Source organism: Gossypium raimondii, chromosome 7, assembly GCF_025698545.1.
Source record: "Gossypium raimondii isolate GPD5lz chromosome 7, ASM2569854v1, whole genome shotgun sequence".
Taxonomy (NCBI): Eukaryota; Viridiplantae; Streptophyta; class Magnoliopsida; order Malvales; family Malvaceae; genus Gossypium; species Gossypium raimondii.
In genome coordinates, this window is record NC_068571.1 from 881,278 (window position 1) to 898,934 (window position 17,657).

At 33.0% G+C, this 17,657-nt stretch overlaps 1 protein-coding gene across 1 annotated transcript; it reads left to right on the plus strand.

Annotated features, from left to right (window-relative positions):
- The first annotated feature begins 14,219 nt into the window (after positions 1 to 14,219).
- On the plus strand, positions 14,220 to 17,047 carry LOC105769478 (ribulose-phosphate 3-epimerase, cytoplasmic isoform). The gene is made up of 8 exons (XM_012590142.2): positions 14,220 to 14,532; positions 14,642 to 14,646; positions 15,376 to 15,438; positions 15,536 to 15,642; positions 15,714 to 15,811; positions 15,931 to 16,023; positions 16,112 to 16,153; positions 16,687 to 17,047. Exons 1-8 carry the CDS (start codon positions 14,416 to 14,418, stop codon positions 16,840 to 16,842), a joined length of 681 nt encoding a protein of 226 aa, XP_012445596.1. The 5' UTR covers positions 14,220 to 14,415; the 3' UTR covers positions 16,843 to 17,047.
- Positions 17,048 to 17,657: the final 610 nt, after the last annotated feature.

The window sequence follows — 17,657 nt, forward strand, 5'->3', positions numbered from 1 at the left end:
AAATACAAAATAAAAAAGAAGCGAAAACCCATCTGCGACCGTCACGAGAAAAAGTGCAAAGGCAAAAGGGGAAATTTCTCTTCAGTCCTTGTAATTTTTTCCATAAACTATTTTCTAGTTTTTCCTTTTACATATTTGAATTTTAGTCCTTATACTTTTAATTGCTAGCCATGTAACTTAACTAAAGAAAATACTTTATATTAACCTAGATTTAACAAAATAATTTTAATAGTGTTAACAATTTAACTTAAAATTTTGCAAAGTAAATGGACTACATTCCTAAAAAAAACATATGGCTTAAATTTCATATTTACACAGATTATAGGGACCTATGAAATATTTTAACCTTCTTAAAATACATCCTATATAGACGACACTAATAATATCTTCGGTATATATAACACATATGTTGATGAATAAATTAATTTATCATTATATATACTACCATATCAAAACCTTGAACCTCGAAACTTGATGCCTCAAAACCCAAAACATAGGTATTATGTATATCAAACCCTAAACTTGAAACCCAACCCATAAACTTTTAAACATTGAAACCCTTAAAAACCTAACCCCAACCTTTAAACCCTAACCATTAACCCATATACATAAATAATAATCCTAAATCCATAACCACTAAACCCCAAACAATCTAACCTCAGATCTAAAAACTTAAACCATAACATTTATAAATCATAAACCTTGAACTATATAAACCCTTAAAAGTATAAGGTTTAAGGCTAAGGGTTTGGGCTTTTTAGGTCGAGGTATGTGGATTGGGGGTTAAATGTTATGGCTTGTAGTTTGGGGTTTTTAGTTTAGAGCTTCATTAATTGGTTTTTGAGTTTAATGCTTAGAGTTATGAGTTTTTTTGGTTAGGGATTATGGTTTAGGATTTTGAGTCTCCAATTTTAGTTTTATGGTTTATGATTTATGGTTTATGGTTAGAGTTTATGGTCTAAAGTTTTGGGTTTTTGGTTGATTTTAGGGTTTTAGGTTTAAGGTTTAGGGCTTCAAGTTTTGGTTTTGAATTTGGAGTTTTGAGTTTAGGGTTTTGAGTTTCAATTTTTGAGTTTTGAGTTTCAGATTTATGGTTTAAGGTACAAGGTTCACAATTCATGGTTTAAGGTTTTGGATTTATAAACAATGTTTAGTGTTTATATGTTCAGGGTTCATGTTTTGTGGCTTATTGATTGGTGTTTGTAGGTTAGTAGTTAGGAATTTAGAGTTTGAAGTTTTATGTCGGGGTTTGTGGTATAGAGGCTAGTGTTTATGGGTTATGGTTTATGATTTATTATTTAGGGTTAGGGATTAAGGGGTAAGGGTTTAAAGCCTAAGGCTCAAGTTTAAGGTCTAGAAATTAATTGTACTTATTTACTCACTTTTGAAATTAATATTAATTAAATTGCTCCATTTTTTAAAAGAATTAATCTACTTAATATTGAAAATGTAACACCCCTCACTTTTCTCCGTCGTTGAATTAGGGTTACAAGATGTTACAACATGTAACAAGACAAGAATATGCTATTTCATTTCAAAATTTACTTTAAAACAGTCATTAATAAATAGTCATTCACTAATCATGTTTACAAAAATGAGGCTTAAATCAAGCCTACAAAGCTCTAGAATTAATTTTAGAAATAAGTAGGGACTAATTCGAAACATAACATAAAAGTAGGGTAAAAACATAAAACAGGGGTCACACGGCCGTGTGATAGGTTGAGGCCATGTAGTGCAATAGCACACAACTGTCATACGACTATGTCCCCCGTTCGTGTAACAGACTAAAGTCGTGTGGACCTAAATGCAAAATTTGTAACATAAGTCACACGGTCGTGTGGCAAACCATGTGACAGCCTATGTGTGCCATATATTACCTTCAAATGCATGTCATATATGTATTCTCTTACTTAGGCCACAAAAATACCATTAATCATTCATTTATCCTATTCAAGATGCACCAAAAACATACTAAAAACATGTCATTTGTCTAGTTCTAACCAATATGCCATAGGGCACCATCACAAACAACCTTCAAACCTATCATTTAACTTCATTTCCTATTAAGTTAAAACATACCCAACCATGCTATAAGAATCAACAAAATAACATGACTTCTATCATCAACCATCAACCATACACCAAAGTATAATCACTTATACATATGACACCAAAAGAACCATTATACTTGAAATTTATATAACATCTAAAAAAAGATCAAATCAATAAGTTATATGTCCCAATCAAACTATCACCTAACTATACTTTCCATGACAATTTACAATTTACTAATTACTCATCACATTCCATAATTTACCTAACACAATCCCATATCCAAGCTTGACATAATATGACACGAACTACCTTACCATTTTGCCAACAAGCATATCTCACATATATATACACAAGCTAAAACATATTCATCATCTTTTGATCACATAAGTACACATATACCAAATACTTCTATTACATGCCAAAAAACCAAAATATAATGTTTTCAAGGTATACCAAAATATAGTTGGATAGTGTGATCTTTAAATTGATTTGATCACCCGGTTCCGCAATACCATATCTATAAGGAAACAGAAAAAAACGACATCGAGTAAGCTTCAATTGAGCTTAATAAGTTCGTATGTAAAAAAATATAACATAAAATACCTTATAATCATAGTTTAAATAACAAACAATATTAACTAACATTAACCCTGTCATCACAACCATTCAATAGATGAGTTCATTATACATGAGTCATATAACCATTCAAGCTATATGAGACCATTCAATACCAAGTCACGATTTAATATCAGTAAACCTAAACATATAACAAGTAACTTATCAAGGCATTATTACCAAGTATCAAATACAGTTCACTATGTCATTTAACCATCAAAATTCAACCCGATGAACTATATGAACAGATACAGATACGTGATTATCCACCTAAAACATGCCAGAATGCTCAATCGAGCCAATCCACCCAAGAATACGCCTGGGCACCAAGTGCTAAGCCCGTAGACTTTACATCCTCCCCTAGAAACATGTCAAGATCACTGTAAATATAACTTGGTAATCTGCAACAAAAGTTGGATTCAGGTATATTCAGCGTATAATATCATGTCATATATCATCATCTCATCACATCACATATCAATCCCTTACAACGCACAAAATAACCTATTGGCATGCCAATTGTATCATATCTTATGTTCATCCGGGCTCGATACATATATCAGCATAACAATTTCCATTTAAATCCATTTTTCTCGCCTTGTATCAATTGTAACATTCAAATTTGCATTCAACATCCACAATATACAGGATTCAATAAAATGTTATCAAAATAAATAAGACAATACCGTATGAACTTACCAGGGCCAAACAACAAAGATAGCAGCATTAGGGACTAATGTATAATTTTCTCTTTTCCTCGATTCTACTTATTTTTTATCTATACAGTAATTTATTTCCAATTATCAGCCCCAATTACCTTTTAACAATCAATTTGATGTATATGTGATAACACTCTAGAATAATGTATTTTTATGTATTAATTATGTATAATACTGCTAATTTGAGCTATTTATGATCTTTTATCTCATAGGGACTAAATTTGAGGCAAAAGCAAAATTAAGGGCCAAAAGCGAGAATTTAGAGATAAAATGGGCCAATGTGCGACACAAGAAAAAGTTGGTGCCAAAAGTGCAAGCATGGAGGACACAGGGGTTGAAATGCAAAAAGAAGAGATTTTATTCTATCAGACTCTATTTTAATTAATTAGGATAATTAATATTAAGATGATTATTAAGGATTATTTAATTTTAGGATTTTATTTTATTTATCTTTATTTATCTTCAATTAAATGTATTTATCTTTTGGGAATTTCAGTAGGATTAGACTATCTCCCCTAGCACTATAAATAGGGGGTGAAGTGACTCAAAAGAGATCGATATTTTTTTGTAAACACTCTCTCCCCAAAAGTCTAGGCTTTTGTTCTTCTCATATTTCCTTTCAATAAAATCTCCATTTTTATTATATTTATTTTCTTTTTCCACCACAACCATGAGTCACTAAACCCATCTAGCCGAAAGTTGTAAATATTTCCCAAAAAGGGTTCATGAGGCTTAGAGTCCGTACTTAGCCTCCTCACTGAGTATTCATCGTTTCTCCGTACTACGGGGCTGATGCTTCCATCCATGTCCCATAAGAAGTAAGCTTTTCAACGTATGCAAAGGCTGCCGCTTTGTATGTTTTGGGAAGGTTGCACAGTCGGTTCGTTAGCTTATTGCGTCAGAGGTTAGCGAGCGCAAAAGACAAAATGGCGTGAGATTCGCCATTGAGAAGCGTTGATCTAGCATAAGACGATCCCACAGAAGCGATTGTTGGCTAAAGTCAGGTTCCACCAAATCGTAAGTCTAAATCCTTGGAGCTGGTGATCGTAGGCGTCTTTTTCCACTATAACTTGCTTATTCGGCTTGAGAAGGATCATCTAAAAGCCGAGGATTGAACCCAATGCGGAACGAGACAACTAGAGGCTGGAATCTCCCATCAGAATTTTCTTTCTCTTAACTCTATTTTTAATTTCTCGAATTTTCGATTCAATATTCTTAATTCTGTTTTTATTTTATTTTTCGTTTCCAGATCCAAACTTTTAATTCTATTTTTTTTCAGGAACGCAGGTTTTCTTGGGTAAGATTCTGCTTGAGATTTCACAAAACAAGATATTGTGCAAATCCAGTCCCTGAGGATTTGACCCTACTTCCCTTTTACTATTATTTTTCATTATTTATTAGGGATAGGATATTTTTGGTGCTTTCAACGACCGCATCAATATGAATTCTTATTAATTATTTTCAAAATTTCCCTAAAGTTTTGCATTTTGTTTAATTTAGTCCCTAAAACCGAAACAAGCTTATTTTTCACAATTAAGCCCTAAACCATAGTGTCAAATTTAACATCATCCCTATAAAACCCTCAAATATTGAAATTTTACAAGAAATCCATGCCATATTTAACATATTATCATTTTAGTCCCTAAACTCAAAACTATTCAAAATCACTTTACAAAATAGTCTTATTTCATCATCAAGCTTCAAACTCAAGCATTAACATCTAAAACGATTCAAAAACATCAATGATAAGTTTCCAAAACTTTAACAATATTTTTAATTTATCACTAGGCTAGTTAGACTAAGCTACAACGATCTCAAAAATATAAAATTTATGAAAAACCGATAATTGTAGGACTTACACGCAATGGTCAAATGTCAAGCTTGAAGAAAAGCTATGGCTTCCTTATGTTTTTTATGGTTTCGGTTTGGGGAAGAAAGAAATGAAGAAGATGAAAACTTTTTATTATTTTAATCGTAACATATACTTTTATTAATTATAAAATTAACTTAAAATATCACTTATGGCAAGCACTAACCATCCTATTAAACAAATATGGCTAAATTGTCATTTAAAACCATTTAATCATGTTTTTATGCTCATTTAACCCATAAAATTAATAGCTATTAAGTTTTTCATTTTTATGATTTAGTCTTTTTTAATTAATTAATCAAACATCAAAATTACTAGACCAAATTTCAATGTGACACTATAATGACCTCGTAAATATTAAATAAATAATATTTATAGACTCTCACATTGAAATTATGGTCCTAAAACCATTGTTTCCAACACCACTAAAAACAGGTTGTTATAGAAAATATTTAAAAACATTATTATTACACATCTTGACAATATACCTTACTACGTCACTCGACACTTATTAGTTATCCCTTAATTTAGGAATAAATCTAAAAATATACATAAATTTTGGTTTAATGTGTAATTTGATACATGAATTTTAATTCTATGCAATTTTATACATAAAATTTTGATTTTATCATATTCTCACAAATTATTAACATAATTATTGATATAACATTATTTTATGTTTATATATCGTGTTAGCTCAAATTATCAAACCTAAATTGCCAAAATGGTGTGAATTGGCTTTTTAAAGAATTTGTGGATGCTAGAGAATAAGGATAGAAAAATTGAACACAAGAATTGAGAGTGGTTTGGCCCCAATTGCCACTCCACTATCTTAGCTTTCCATTACTAAGGATTTTACCAAATTCACTAATTTGACAACATTTGAATACAATGTTTAATCTTACAAACTCCCTTAAGGTTTCTATCCAAACCTTAAGACACAAACCCTCTCAAAGAGATGCAAATAAGCAAACAAAGAAATAACCCTTACAAGATCAAGGTGTTTGCCAATTAAGCACAACTACAAAGAAGAACACTTGAATTGATAGAAATATAATGAAGCTCACAAGTGTATGTAAGAAAAGTGTTGAGAATTGTAAGCACAAGGTTGTTTTTTATTGATCTTTAAGTTTGATAATATCTCTTGTTATTGAAGGACCTTTGGAAGCTAGTATTTATATCCTCTAATTAATTTCCAACCATTGTGGTTGTTGGAGAAATGAATAGAGTCGTTGGGGATGAAATAACCGGTGCATTTAATTCACCTGCAACTACAAGTATTGATACTTGCTAACAAGGTATTGATATTTTTTACATTTAATGCAAAATTCAGTGACTGTTGGAGCTAAAGATATCGATACCAATGGACTTTTATCGATACCGTATAAAAAGTATCAATATTGGATTGATACTTAGCTGAACTGATTGAGAAACAAAACGTCAATTTGGCACCAATTTTTGAAGGTGTGTCGATATTTTGGAAAATATGGATACTTGGCTAAAAAGTATTGATACTTTTTGGCCTGGAGCTATACTCACTTGTTTTAAAAACAATTTAACTTTGATTGAAAAATTCTAACTTGATTGAAACTATTTTAATTTGATTTAAAGGTTGATTCAAAAGTTTTCTAAGAGTTTTTTCTAAGAGTTCAAAGTAATAGGTTCAAAATTTTATCTCTTAGACTTCATTTGAAATATCATTTTGGCAATTTTGTTCAACTTTAACTTTTGTTCGAAAACATTTTAATTTGTTGTATTAAAACATATTATCAAATAAAGCTTAATATAACATATTGTATGCATAAATAATTATATTTATCTAATAAAATAAAATGATGTATTTAATTCATTAAATGTGTATGATTGAATCAAAATTAAAGTTTCATGTATACATTTAACTAAAATCAAAGTATCATTTGTATAATTGCATCCAATTAAAGTTCATGTATTAAATTGCACATTAAACCAAAGTTCATGTATAATTTTGATATTTTTGGTAAAGGTATAATTTTGAGATTAATCCTCTTTAACTTATTATTAAAAGGCATTATGATAAATTTAGCCTCAATGTTTGCATTTTCTATCAATTTGGCCCTGATACTTTTTATGAGCTAAATTTGACCCTTAACTTTAAAAAAAAGAGTCAAATTACTTTTTTTTAGCAGAAATGACGACTAAAACACTAATTTTTAACATTGTTAGCGTGACAACTCACATGACAGTCTATATGCAAATCATGCTAACTTAACATTATTTGTGTTATATGTCACGTTAACAAATAATTCAAAAATTATAAAATTAAAAATTAAAAATCAAATTAAAATTAAAAATAAAAGTTCATAAAAATTTTAAAAATTTATCATGGATTACACGTGAATTGTCATGCAAGTCGTCGTGTTTAAAAATTTAACATTTTAATTAATATTTTCCTTAAAAACATCATTTTAACTTTTTTTCAAAAGTTGATAGACAAATTTGACTCTTCCTTAAAGGTTGAGAGCCAATTTAGCTAAAAAGAAGAAGAATAAAAGTTAAATCAACAAAATATATAAATATTAAGAATTAAAATTGACATTATACCTTACTAAAACTATATTATAAGTTTTTTAATCCATACTAAAAATATCTACCATAAAAAGTTAACATCTAGTTACAAATTCATTTTTTATTTTAAAATATAATAATGTTGAACAAATATTTAATATTTATGTTTAAATATTTTATTGAGTTGGTAACTTGGTATCATTCCCAATCAAATTATCAACTTAATTACGAAAATATATAAATATTATTTTAAATAATAATTAATATTATTATGTATTTATGATGAGATTTTTATATTATCTTTAAATAAAGAAATTACAAACCCAAGAATAAAAAGGTTTTAAAATTTTATTTTTTAACTTACATTGTAGTTACAAAGTAAATATGTGTGGTTATTTAAAAAAAGTCTGCTACCCTAGCACGTCTCTATCTGCTTCTCTGGCAAGTATATTGGTTTTCTTGAGTTTTTCTTGTTTCGGCGGCTTTTTGCTCCATAGACTTGAAGAGTTTTCTTTATCTGGGTTTTCTTGTCATGCGTCCATGGAATCAGAATTTGCTGGTTTATCCCTTGATGAAGAAGAAGAAGAAATCCTGCAAGTACAATGTGATACAGATTCGGTAAGCGATGAAGAAATTCTTAGTCTGGTTGGATGTTTTCTTACAGCCAGCATCATCCATTACCCAGCAATGAAAAGCACCATGGTTAATTTATGGCATCCGGTCAGAGGTGTTCAAATTAGAGATCTGGGGGAAAAAAGGTATTTATCTAAATTTTTTCATATTATAGATATAGAAAGAGTTATTCAAGGGGCTCCTTGGACATTCAATAATCATCTGCTGATTTTGCACAAGTTGCAAAGGGGAATATCCACTAAGAGTTCCATTAATCTCATCACCGTTCTAGGTACAAGTTCATGATGTGCCCATGGGGTTTTATTCTGATAATTTGGCTATGCAATTAGGGAATTTTATTAGAATTTTCCAAGAATATGATGGCTCTAGTTTGGGGAAATAAAATATGAATTTTATGCGAATAAGAGTTCAACTTGATATTCGGCGCCCTCTCAAAAGGAAAAAATAGGTTATGTTTGAGAACGAGTGTTCTTATGTTAGATTTAAGTACGAAAGACTGACTCTCTTTTGCTTTTACTGCGGCCATCTAGGCAACAATGACTTTTTTTGTGAAGCAAAGATGGAGGCAGGGGTTGAAGTTGATGCGATGGGCTGGGATTTGTTTTTGCATACACAGTCAAGAAGAGCCCAAGCAATGAGTAGTGTCTGGTTAAGGGAGGAAGGTGGATCTAGAGTAAGAATGAGTAGAAGGGGTGAATTCAGGGGAAATAGTGAATGGGGAAGTGTAGAAAAATTTGAGGGAATTGTTGATCCTATTTTAGGATTTAACCTGGAAGGTAAAAGGCTCCCCTCACGACTAGAAAGGGTTAGAACTTTAATTGATAATAGTCAAATGGCTATGGATCATGATTTGGAGAATGAGGTGGTTATAGGGGAGGAGGGGAAAAAGAGAGTGAGAGAGGATATTGAAGAAAAGAGTGATATGGAAGGGAGAAACAGGAGATTTCCTGAAATCAACCATTTGTTATCGGCGGCTACCAAGAGGCAAGCCGATCGGTCGCAATAAAAATCTTAAGTTGGAACGTCCGAGGTTTGAGGAATCCTCAGACAGTTCGTCGGCTTCGGCATTCACTGAAGTTACACTATCCCCATGTGATCTTCTTAATGGAGACAAAAATAAACAAAAAATGGATGGAAAAAATTCGAAGAAGTTGTGGTTTTCAGTTTGGGATTGATGTTGATTCGATTGGATCTAGAGGAGGACTTAGTCTAGCATGGCGAGGGAATGTTAGTATAGTTCTACAAAGCTTTTCAAACCGCCATATTGATGTGATTATTGGGGAAGGAGGAGATGGAGAAAAGTGGAGATTTACAGGTTTCTATGGTTCTCCTTACTCATATGATAGGGATGAATCATGGAACCTATTACGACAATTACAAAATTAGGGGGATTACCTATGGCTGGTTTGTGGGGATTTTAATGAAATCTTATATGGTTTTGAGAAGAAAGGTGAACTGCCTAGAGAGGAAATAAGGATGGAAGCTTTTTGCAAGGTTTTAGAAGATTGCAGTTTGGTGGATTTGGGTTATTCAGGTAAGTGGTTCACGTGGGAGATGGGCAATTTGCCAGAAACAAATATCCAGGAAAGATTAGACAGAGAAGTGGCAACAGAACAATGGAGCGCTTTATTCCCAAATTCTTTAATTCAGCACCTCCCACATTCATTTTCTGACCATTGTCCACTTCTTATTGATATGGATTACAGAGTTAGAAGGACTGCGGAAAAGAATTTCAAGTTTGAAGCGTGGTGGGTTTTGGAAGAGACATTCTTTGATGAAACTAAATGTATTTGGGAAAACTCCACAGGAGAATTTGTGCACAAGCTGGAAAACTTAAAAAGAGGTTTAGAGAGGTGGGGAGTCCTGATCCAACAGAATAGAAGGATGAAAATAGAGGTTTTAACTTCAAAACTGGCAATGTTACTTGAATCTGATAGAAGTGATGAGAACCTGGCGGAGATTATTGACACAAAAATCCATCTGAACTTTGAGATTGAAAAGGAGAAAATCTATTGGGAGCAGAGGGCCCGAATTAACTGGTTGAAACTTGAAGACAGAAATACAGCTTTCTTTCACAAACAAGCGTCACAAAGAAGGAAGCAAAATAGAATCCACAGGCTGTAGTTTGAAGATGGAAGGGAGACAGAGGAGTGTAAAGAGATTGAGGAAATTGCTAGATCGTATTTTCTAAAGTTGTTTTCAACAGGAGGGCAAAATAGCTTTGAGAAAACTTTGACAGGAATTGAAAGGTGCGTCTCATTAAACTGAAGGCAAGGTACACGAAGGAGGAGATACGGGAAGCTCTTTCAGAAATGGGACCTATAAAAACACCAGGAGAGGATGGTTTCTTAGCCTTATTTTATCAAAAATGTTGGCCAATTATTGGAGATGATGTCTCTAATTTTTGTCTCTAAAGATTAAATGAAGGTATGGAATTACGTTCAATTAATACAACAAATATTGTACTTATCCCAAAAACCTAGAATCCCTCAAGCATTACTCAATTTAGACCTATTAGTTTATGTAATGTGATTTACAAACCGATTGCTAAAGTCATTGCGAATAGACTTCGGGGGGTGATTCATAAATGTATTGATTTAGCACACAGTGCTTTTGTTCCAAGAAGGTTGATTTCTGATAATGTGCTACTTGCTTATGAAATTCTACACACCTTAAAACTCAAGAGGTTAGGGAAAAAAGGATTCATGGCTGTCAAACTGGACATGAGTAAGGCATATGATAGGGTTGAATGAGGTTTTGTGGAAGGGGTGATGAAAAAAATGGGTTTTGATCCAGGATGGGTTGATTTAGTTTTGAATTGTGTCTCTTCGGTCTCATACTCTGTGATTTTTAATGGAAACATTGGACAAACGTTTCTTCCATCTAGAGGTCTTAGACAAGGGGATCCTCTAAGCCCGTTTTTATTTCTACTTTGTGGAGAAGGACTCTCAAGTCTAATGAGGCTAGCAAAAGGAGATAACATTTTTAAAGGTGTTAAAGCAAGTCGAAGGGGGCCAGCTATCTCTCATTTACTCTTTGCAGATGATTATATCTTATTTGCAGAAGCTACTGAAAGGGGAGCACATTCATTAAAACAAATACTACAAGAATATGAGTCTAGCTCCTGACAGTGTGTGAATTTTGAAAAATCGACTGTTTTCTTCAGTACAAATACAAAAGAGAGTGAAAGGGGTGTTGTTTCACAGATCCTTGGAGTCAGAAGAGCAAATAATTTAGAGTGATATCTAGGGCTTCCTAGTATGGTGGGGAAAAGAAAGAGATCATCTTTTCAAATTTTGAAGGACAGACTCAAGCAAAAAATTGACAACTGGAGTATTAGGTATCTCTCCCAAGGAGGAAAGGAAGTGTTTATTAAAGTAGTTCTCCAAGCTATCCCAACTTACTCGATGGCTTGTTTTCTACTCCCTAAGACTCTTTGTACAGATCTGGATAAAATAGTAGCCAATTTCTGGTGGCAAAAGAGACATAATAAAAAAAAGCATCCATTTGTGTGCTTGGAAGGATTTATGTTTATTAAAAGAAGATGGTGGCCTCGATTTTCGTAATTTTACGAAGTTTAATGTTTCGTTATTAGCGAAGCAGGGATGACGTCTTATTAATTATCCGAATTCATTATTGGCCCACGTTTTGAAAGTAAAATATTTTCCTAATTCAGATTTTTACAAAGCTCGGTTGGGGAATTTACCTTCATTTACCTAGAAAAGTATATGGGCTGCGAGAGGGCTTCTTGAAAAAGGACGTTGCTGGAGGGTGGGGAGAGGCGATCAAATTTCCATTTGGGATGATTTGTGGATACCAGGGAACGAAGCAGACAGAATACAGATTCAAGAAGTTAATGAAAATATTAAATTAGTCTCGGATTTAATTGAGCCAAATAGTAGGAGTTGGAAAACAGAGCTAGTAAGAGATACCTTCCAACCGGATGTAGCGGAGAAAATTTTACAGATCCCACTTGCGGAGACAGCACAAGAAGATCTTCAAGTATGGAGAGGAGAACCGACAGGGGAGTTCTCCGTGAGGAGTGCCTATAAACTATTACATGAGTCTAACCGGGATCCTAATGGTTTATTGTTACATACCGAGACAAAAAATTTCTACAGCAAATTATGGAAATTACATATCCCCTCAAAGATTCAAATGACAATATGGAGGATTTCTTGGAATTTTATCCCATCCTTTATCAACCTCAAAATAAAGAGGGTCATGATGAATACTCACTGTCCCAGATGCAGTGGTGATGAAGAAAATAGCTACCATATTTTTCAACAATGTCCTACATCGATCGAGGTTTGGAATCAGTTAAATCTTTCATGGATACTGAATCAGAATAATGATAATATGTGAGGATGGCTTACCTGGGTCTTTGCTCAAGGGAATGATGAGCAGCTTCGACTTTTCTACTGTAACCTCTGGTTCATCTGGTTCAGCTGAAACCAACTCGTATATGAAATAAGAAACACGTCAGGAACTGAAATCGCAAGGAAAATCAGAGACTATATTACAGAACTTGCAGCAACAAAAGAGGGAAAACTTGCTCTTCATTCTTCTGACAATATTCAACAGGTACTCAAAAGGGGAAGGGCCATAGTTCATTTTGATGCAGCCTTCGATCATCAGGGTTTCAGATCTACTTCGGGGCTAATAGTATGGAACAAGGAAGGGGAAATTCTTGCAACACAAGCAGTTATTCACTCCAACATTGCAAATCCATTCACAGCAGAGGCATATGCAGGATTACAGGCAATAAAACTAGGGATTGGATTGGGAGTCAACAAAATAGAAGTTATGGGAGACTTGAAAACTGTCATCTAGAAATTTCAAAGCTCTAATACGGATAAATCGGTCATTAGAGCAATAATCAGAGATATTCAAAACCAAATAAACATTCCAGGAGATTAAGTTTACTTTTGTCCCAAAAGCAAAAAATATCTACGCTCATACTATAGCAACGGAGGCTCTTAGAAGAAGAGAAAGTTTTTACCTGGAGAAGGGAGCCCCAGAAATGGTTCAGAGTGCGTTAGGAAACCTCTGGCCAAAACCTCCGGATTGAAGAAAGTGAAGAGTTTTCAGCAATAAAAGGTAGTAGAGACAACGCATTAAATTGGAAACCTGCTATCATTATGGTTGGACGGTTGAATTGAAAAGACGAGATCAGTGGTATCCAGCTATTTAGATTTGACTGGTATAGGATAGGATTAGTTTTATTTTTTTAAATCTAGTTTAATTTAAACGAGGTGGGCTAGTTAGGCCCGATTTGCTTTCTATTTCAAGTCTTTTCTTGTAGTGGCCCTCAGCCCAATTTTCTTATGTTTTCTTTATTATATGAAATAAATCTAGTCAAATTATTCAAAAAAAATATGTGTGGTTATTTAAAAAAAAGTAAAGATATTTGGTTAAAACATTTCATAAGTCTTTGTACTCTTCATAAATTCAGAATCTAGCCCGTATACTTTTTAGATTTTAAAATTGATTCAATTGTTAGCACTCTTAAAATTATTTTGTTAAATTCGGGCTCATTACAACACCATTTTTGTAGTTACATTGCTACCAAGTGAGTAAATTTTTTTAGTTCAAATGTCACACCAAAAATTTAATAGTGTTAACAACTTAATTGAATTTTGAAATATTTTCGAACTAAATTCCTAAAAAAAAAAGTATATAAACTAAATTATAAATTTATGAAAAGTATAGGGATGTCTGGCATATTTTAACCAATCTGTTTCGCTTTCTAATAAAAATTTGAGGAGCGAAGGTAGTAGGTAAGCACGCCAACAACTTTGAAGAGAAACACGGCGCCGTTTAAGCCATTAGACGGATCTACCTAAGTCCTCAACTACAACGAACTTCCAGTTCCACCATAGCCAGCGGTCCACCTTCTCTTCATAAAACCGTACCCAAAAATAAAAAACACACACACACACACACACACACAGAGGGAAATCGGGTCGGATCCCAAAGATGGGTGTAACACCAAAAATCGCTCCATCCATGCTTTCATCGGATTTTGCTAACTTAGCATCAGAGGCAAAGCGCATGCTTGACTTCGGCGCTGATTGGCTTCACATGGATATCATGGTAAAAAAAACTTCCTTAATTTGCCTTTTTTGTTTAATGGATTCTGAAGGCAAACAAATAGATTTTCAAAAATCTAACCCTTTTTTGGTTTCTGGGTGTTGTTCTGCAGGATGGGTATGTTTCATTAAAGCTCTCTCCTTTTAGGATTTTGGTTCTTCTCTTTCTCATTCTCCTCAACGTTTTATTTTTTGTGACTTCTTTTAATGAATCATTGGCTGCTATGCAGAATTTTTTATGAATTTTGTACTTAGGCTGAGGATATGTTTTATATGTTAGGAACTTGAGGTACTAATACTATATATATAATTGATAGCTTGGAAAATTATCAGAAACATTTGGGAAGTAAAAGTATCATGAAAGCCCTTTACTAGGAGTTGCATTTTGCACCCCTTTACTAAAAAACAAGAAGCAAATTAGTCTTTCTACATTAGAGTAAATTAGTCTTTTCTGTTAGAATTTTTATACATTTCTATTGTTAAAAACTGGTGTGGCTAGCAGAATAATCAGATCATTGTGAAGTATAGGGATCAGGTTTTTACCAATAGAAATGGACAAAATTTTTAACAGAACGACCAATTTTGATCTAATATACAGGGACTAGTTTGCCCATTTTTTGAGTAGAGGGGAAAAACGCAATTCAACTCTTTGTATTACGGTCTCCATGGTACTTTTACCATATGTTGTTATATTAGCTTTTGAAATTTTTGCAATGTGTCAATTAATCATGTTTTCATCTTTGTTCTTTATAATTTGCTATGGTTATTTGGATTTGCCTAGTCCTTTTTGTTTATCTTATTGAGTACTTGTAGATGATTACTTGTTGATTGTTATGTTTTTATACAGGCACTTCGTTCCGAACCTAACCATTGGTGCTCCGGTCATTGAAAGTTTAAGAAAGCACACAAAGTAAACTGTCTTTATGCCCCTTGCACTTTTTTAGCTTTTTAATATCACCAAGTTTACAACTCTAAATAGATCAAGGATCCTTCTGGTTTTCGTACAGGGCATATTTGGATTGCCACCTTATGGTCACTAATCCGATTGATTACGTTGAACCTTTGGGTAAAGCTGGTGCATCCGGTTTCACTTTTCATGTTGAGGTATCCAAAGGTGGGTTCTGATCCGGCCTTCTGTTTTTCATTTTCATTTTACTTCCTGCCATCTTATATCGACTTTTGCAGAAAACTGGCAAGAACTTATCCAAAAAATTAAGTTGAAAGGCATGAGGCCTGGTGTGGCGTTAAAGCCTGGAACACCGATTGAGGAGGTTTATCCTCTGGTATGAATTCCTTACTTTGCTTTGATAGCTTTCGAACCTTTTGTTTTAGCTGGTTCTCGGAATTGAATGGATGATCACTAGTATATGGTCTTTCTCTCGGGTGGGTGATTATCTATTAGATCAACAGTGAAAATCCCGTGGAAATGGTTCTTGTGATGACTGTGGAACCTGGATTTGGTGGACAAAAGTTCATGCCAGAAATGATGGAAAAGGTTTCAAATCATTTCTCAATTCTCATTGTTCAAGTTAATATCATATATAGAGATTTTATTTGAATGACATTCTTTACTTGTGTTGAAGGTGCGCATGCTAAGGAACAAGTATCCATCTCTCGATATAGAGGTAACTAACGTTTTTACCTTCGTAATCTTCTATAACATTTTCATCACTTGGATTTGGCAATAACTCTTCTTTTTCGTTAATGTACCCTTATCCAATACATATATAGACATATGGTAAAAGAATCATGGAGGCCCCTATACTAAGATTGCATTTTGCCCCATTTACTCAAAAAATGAGCAAATCAGTCCCTACACGTTAGATTAAAGAGCAAATTTGTTTTTTTCTGTTAAAGATTTCATCTATTTGTACTATTAAAAAATTGATGTGGCTAACGGAATAACCAGATAGTTCATATGTACCTTATCTAACGAATAGTGACTAGTTATTACCCATTTTTTTAGTAGACGCGGCAAAGTGCAATCCGGTTTCTAGTATCAGGGCCTCCTTGGTACTTTTACCATGGACATAGGTAAGGAGATACAATAGAATCCTCCAAATACATGGATAAAACCCATATCTGACACTTAAAGAGGAGTCCGAGTAACATAGCTGAAGTGACCTACCGTTGAAGCTTGTCTGGCTTTGTTTTGCAGGTCGATGGCGGATTAGGGCCTTCAACTATTGATGTGGCTGCATCAGCCGGAGCAAATTGCATAGTGGCAGGGAGTTCAGTATTTGGAGCTCCAGAGCCAGCTGCAGTTATATCCCTTATGAGAAAGAGTGTTTTGGAAAATCAGGAGAAATGTTAAAAAACATTGCAAGATAATGCATTTGTTGGGGGGCGGTTCATGACAATATCTGTGTACAATAGATTGGTCTCACTTGATAAGTTTTGAAATTCAATAAAATGATACAGATATATGAAAATTTGATAATAACCATATATTGGATATGTATATGAAATTTGAGAAGTAATTGTATAAAACTGTGATTCTATTTTATTCTTATCCTTTTCAATTATTTTTCCAATAGAAAAGAGATAAAATGACGTGGAATTACAATTTTATACAATCATTTCTCATAATATTTACTCAAATCTGCATGATATAGGGCTGTGGTTAAATTATGCTATTAATTTCTTAGTAAGTTGAGGATTTAGTTATTGTTTTATAATTTGATAATTTTAGTTTTTTTTCTTTTCAAATTTTCAAATTTCAATTTTGATAAACATTAGCTATTAAATTTGTGAAGTTAAATTATGTTTCTAAAATCATGTCACTTTTTTTAGTTTAGTTAAAGATCTAATAATTTTGTTTGAGTCATGATTGAAACACACTGGTTACTAATAGTAGAATTTGACCTAACAAATTTAATCATTACCATTGAGTCAAGACAGATTAAATACACAATTTATGCATGATATAAAGACTAATAACAAAATTTAACTATATGTGGTTACATGTCTTAGTTGTTTCTCCTAATTTTTTTTACAACATTAGTTTCTTTTTTTTTTTAGAGATGTTCAAGTTAACTTCTAATGTGAGATCTTATTATTTTGGATTCACGTGGAATCTTTTTAAAATCACAATTAATTAGATGTGATCTCGTGGTATCCTTTTGGAAT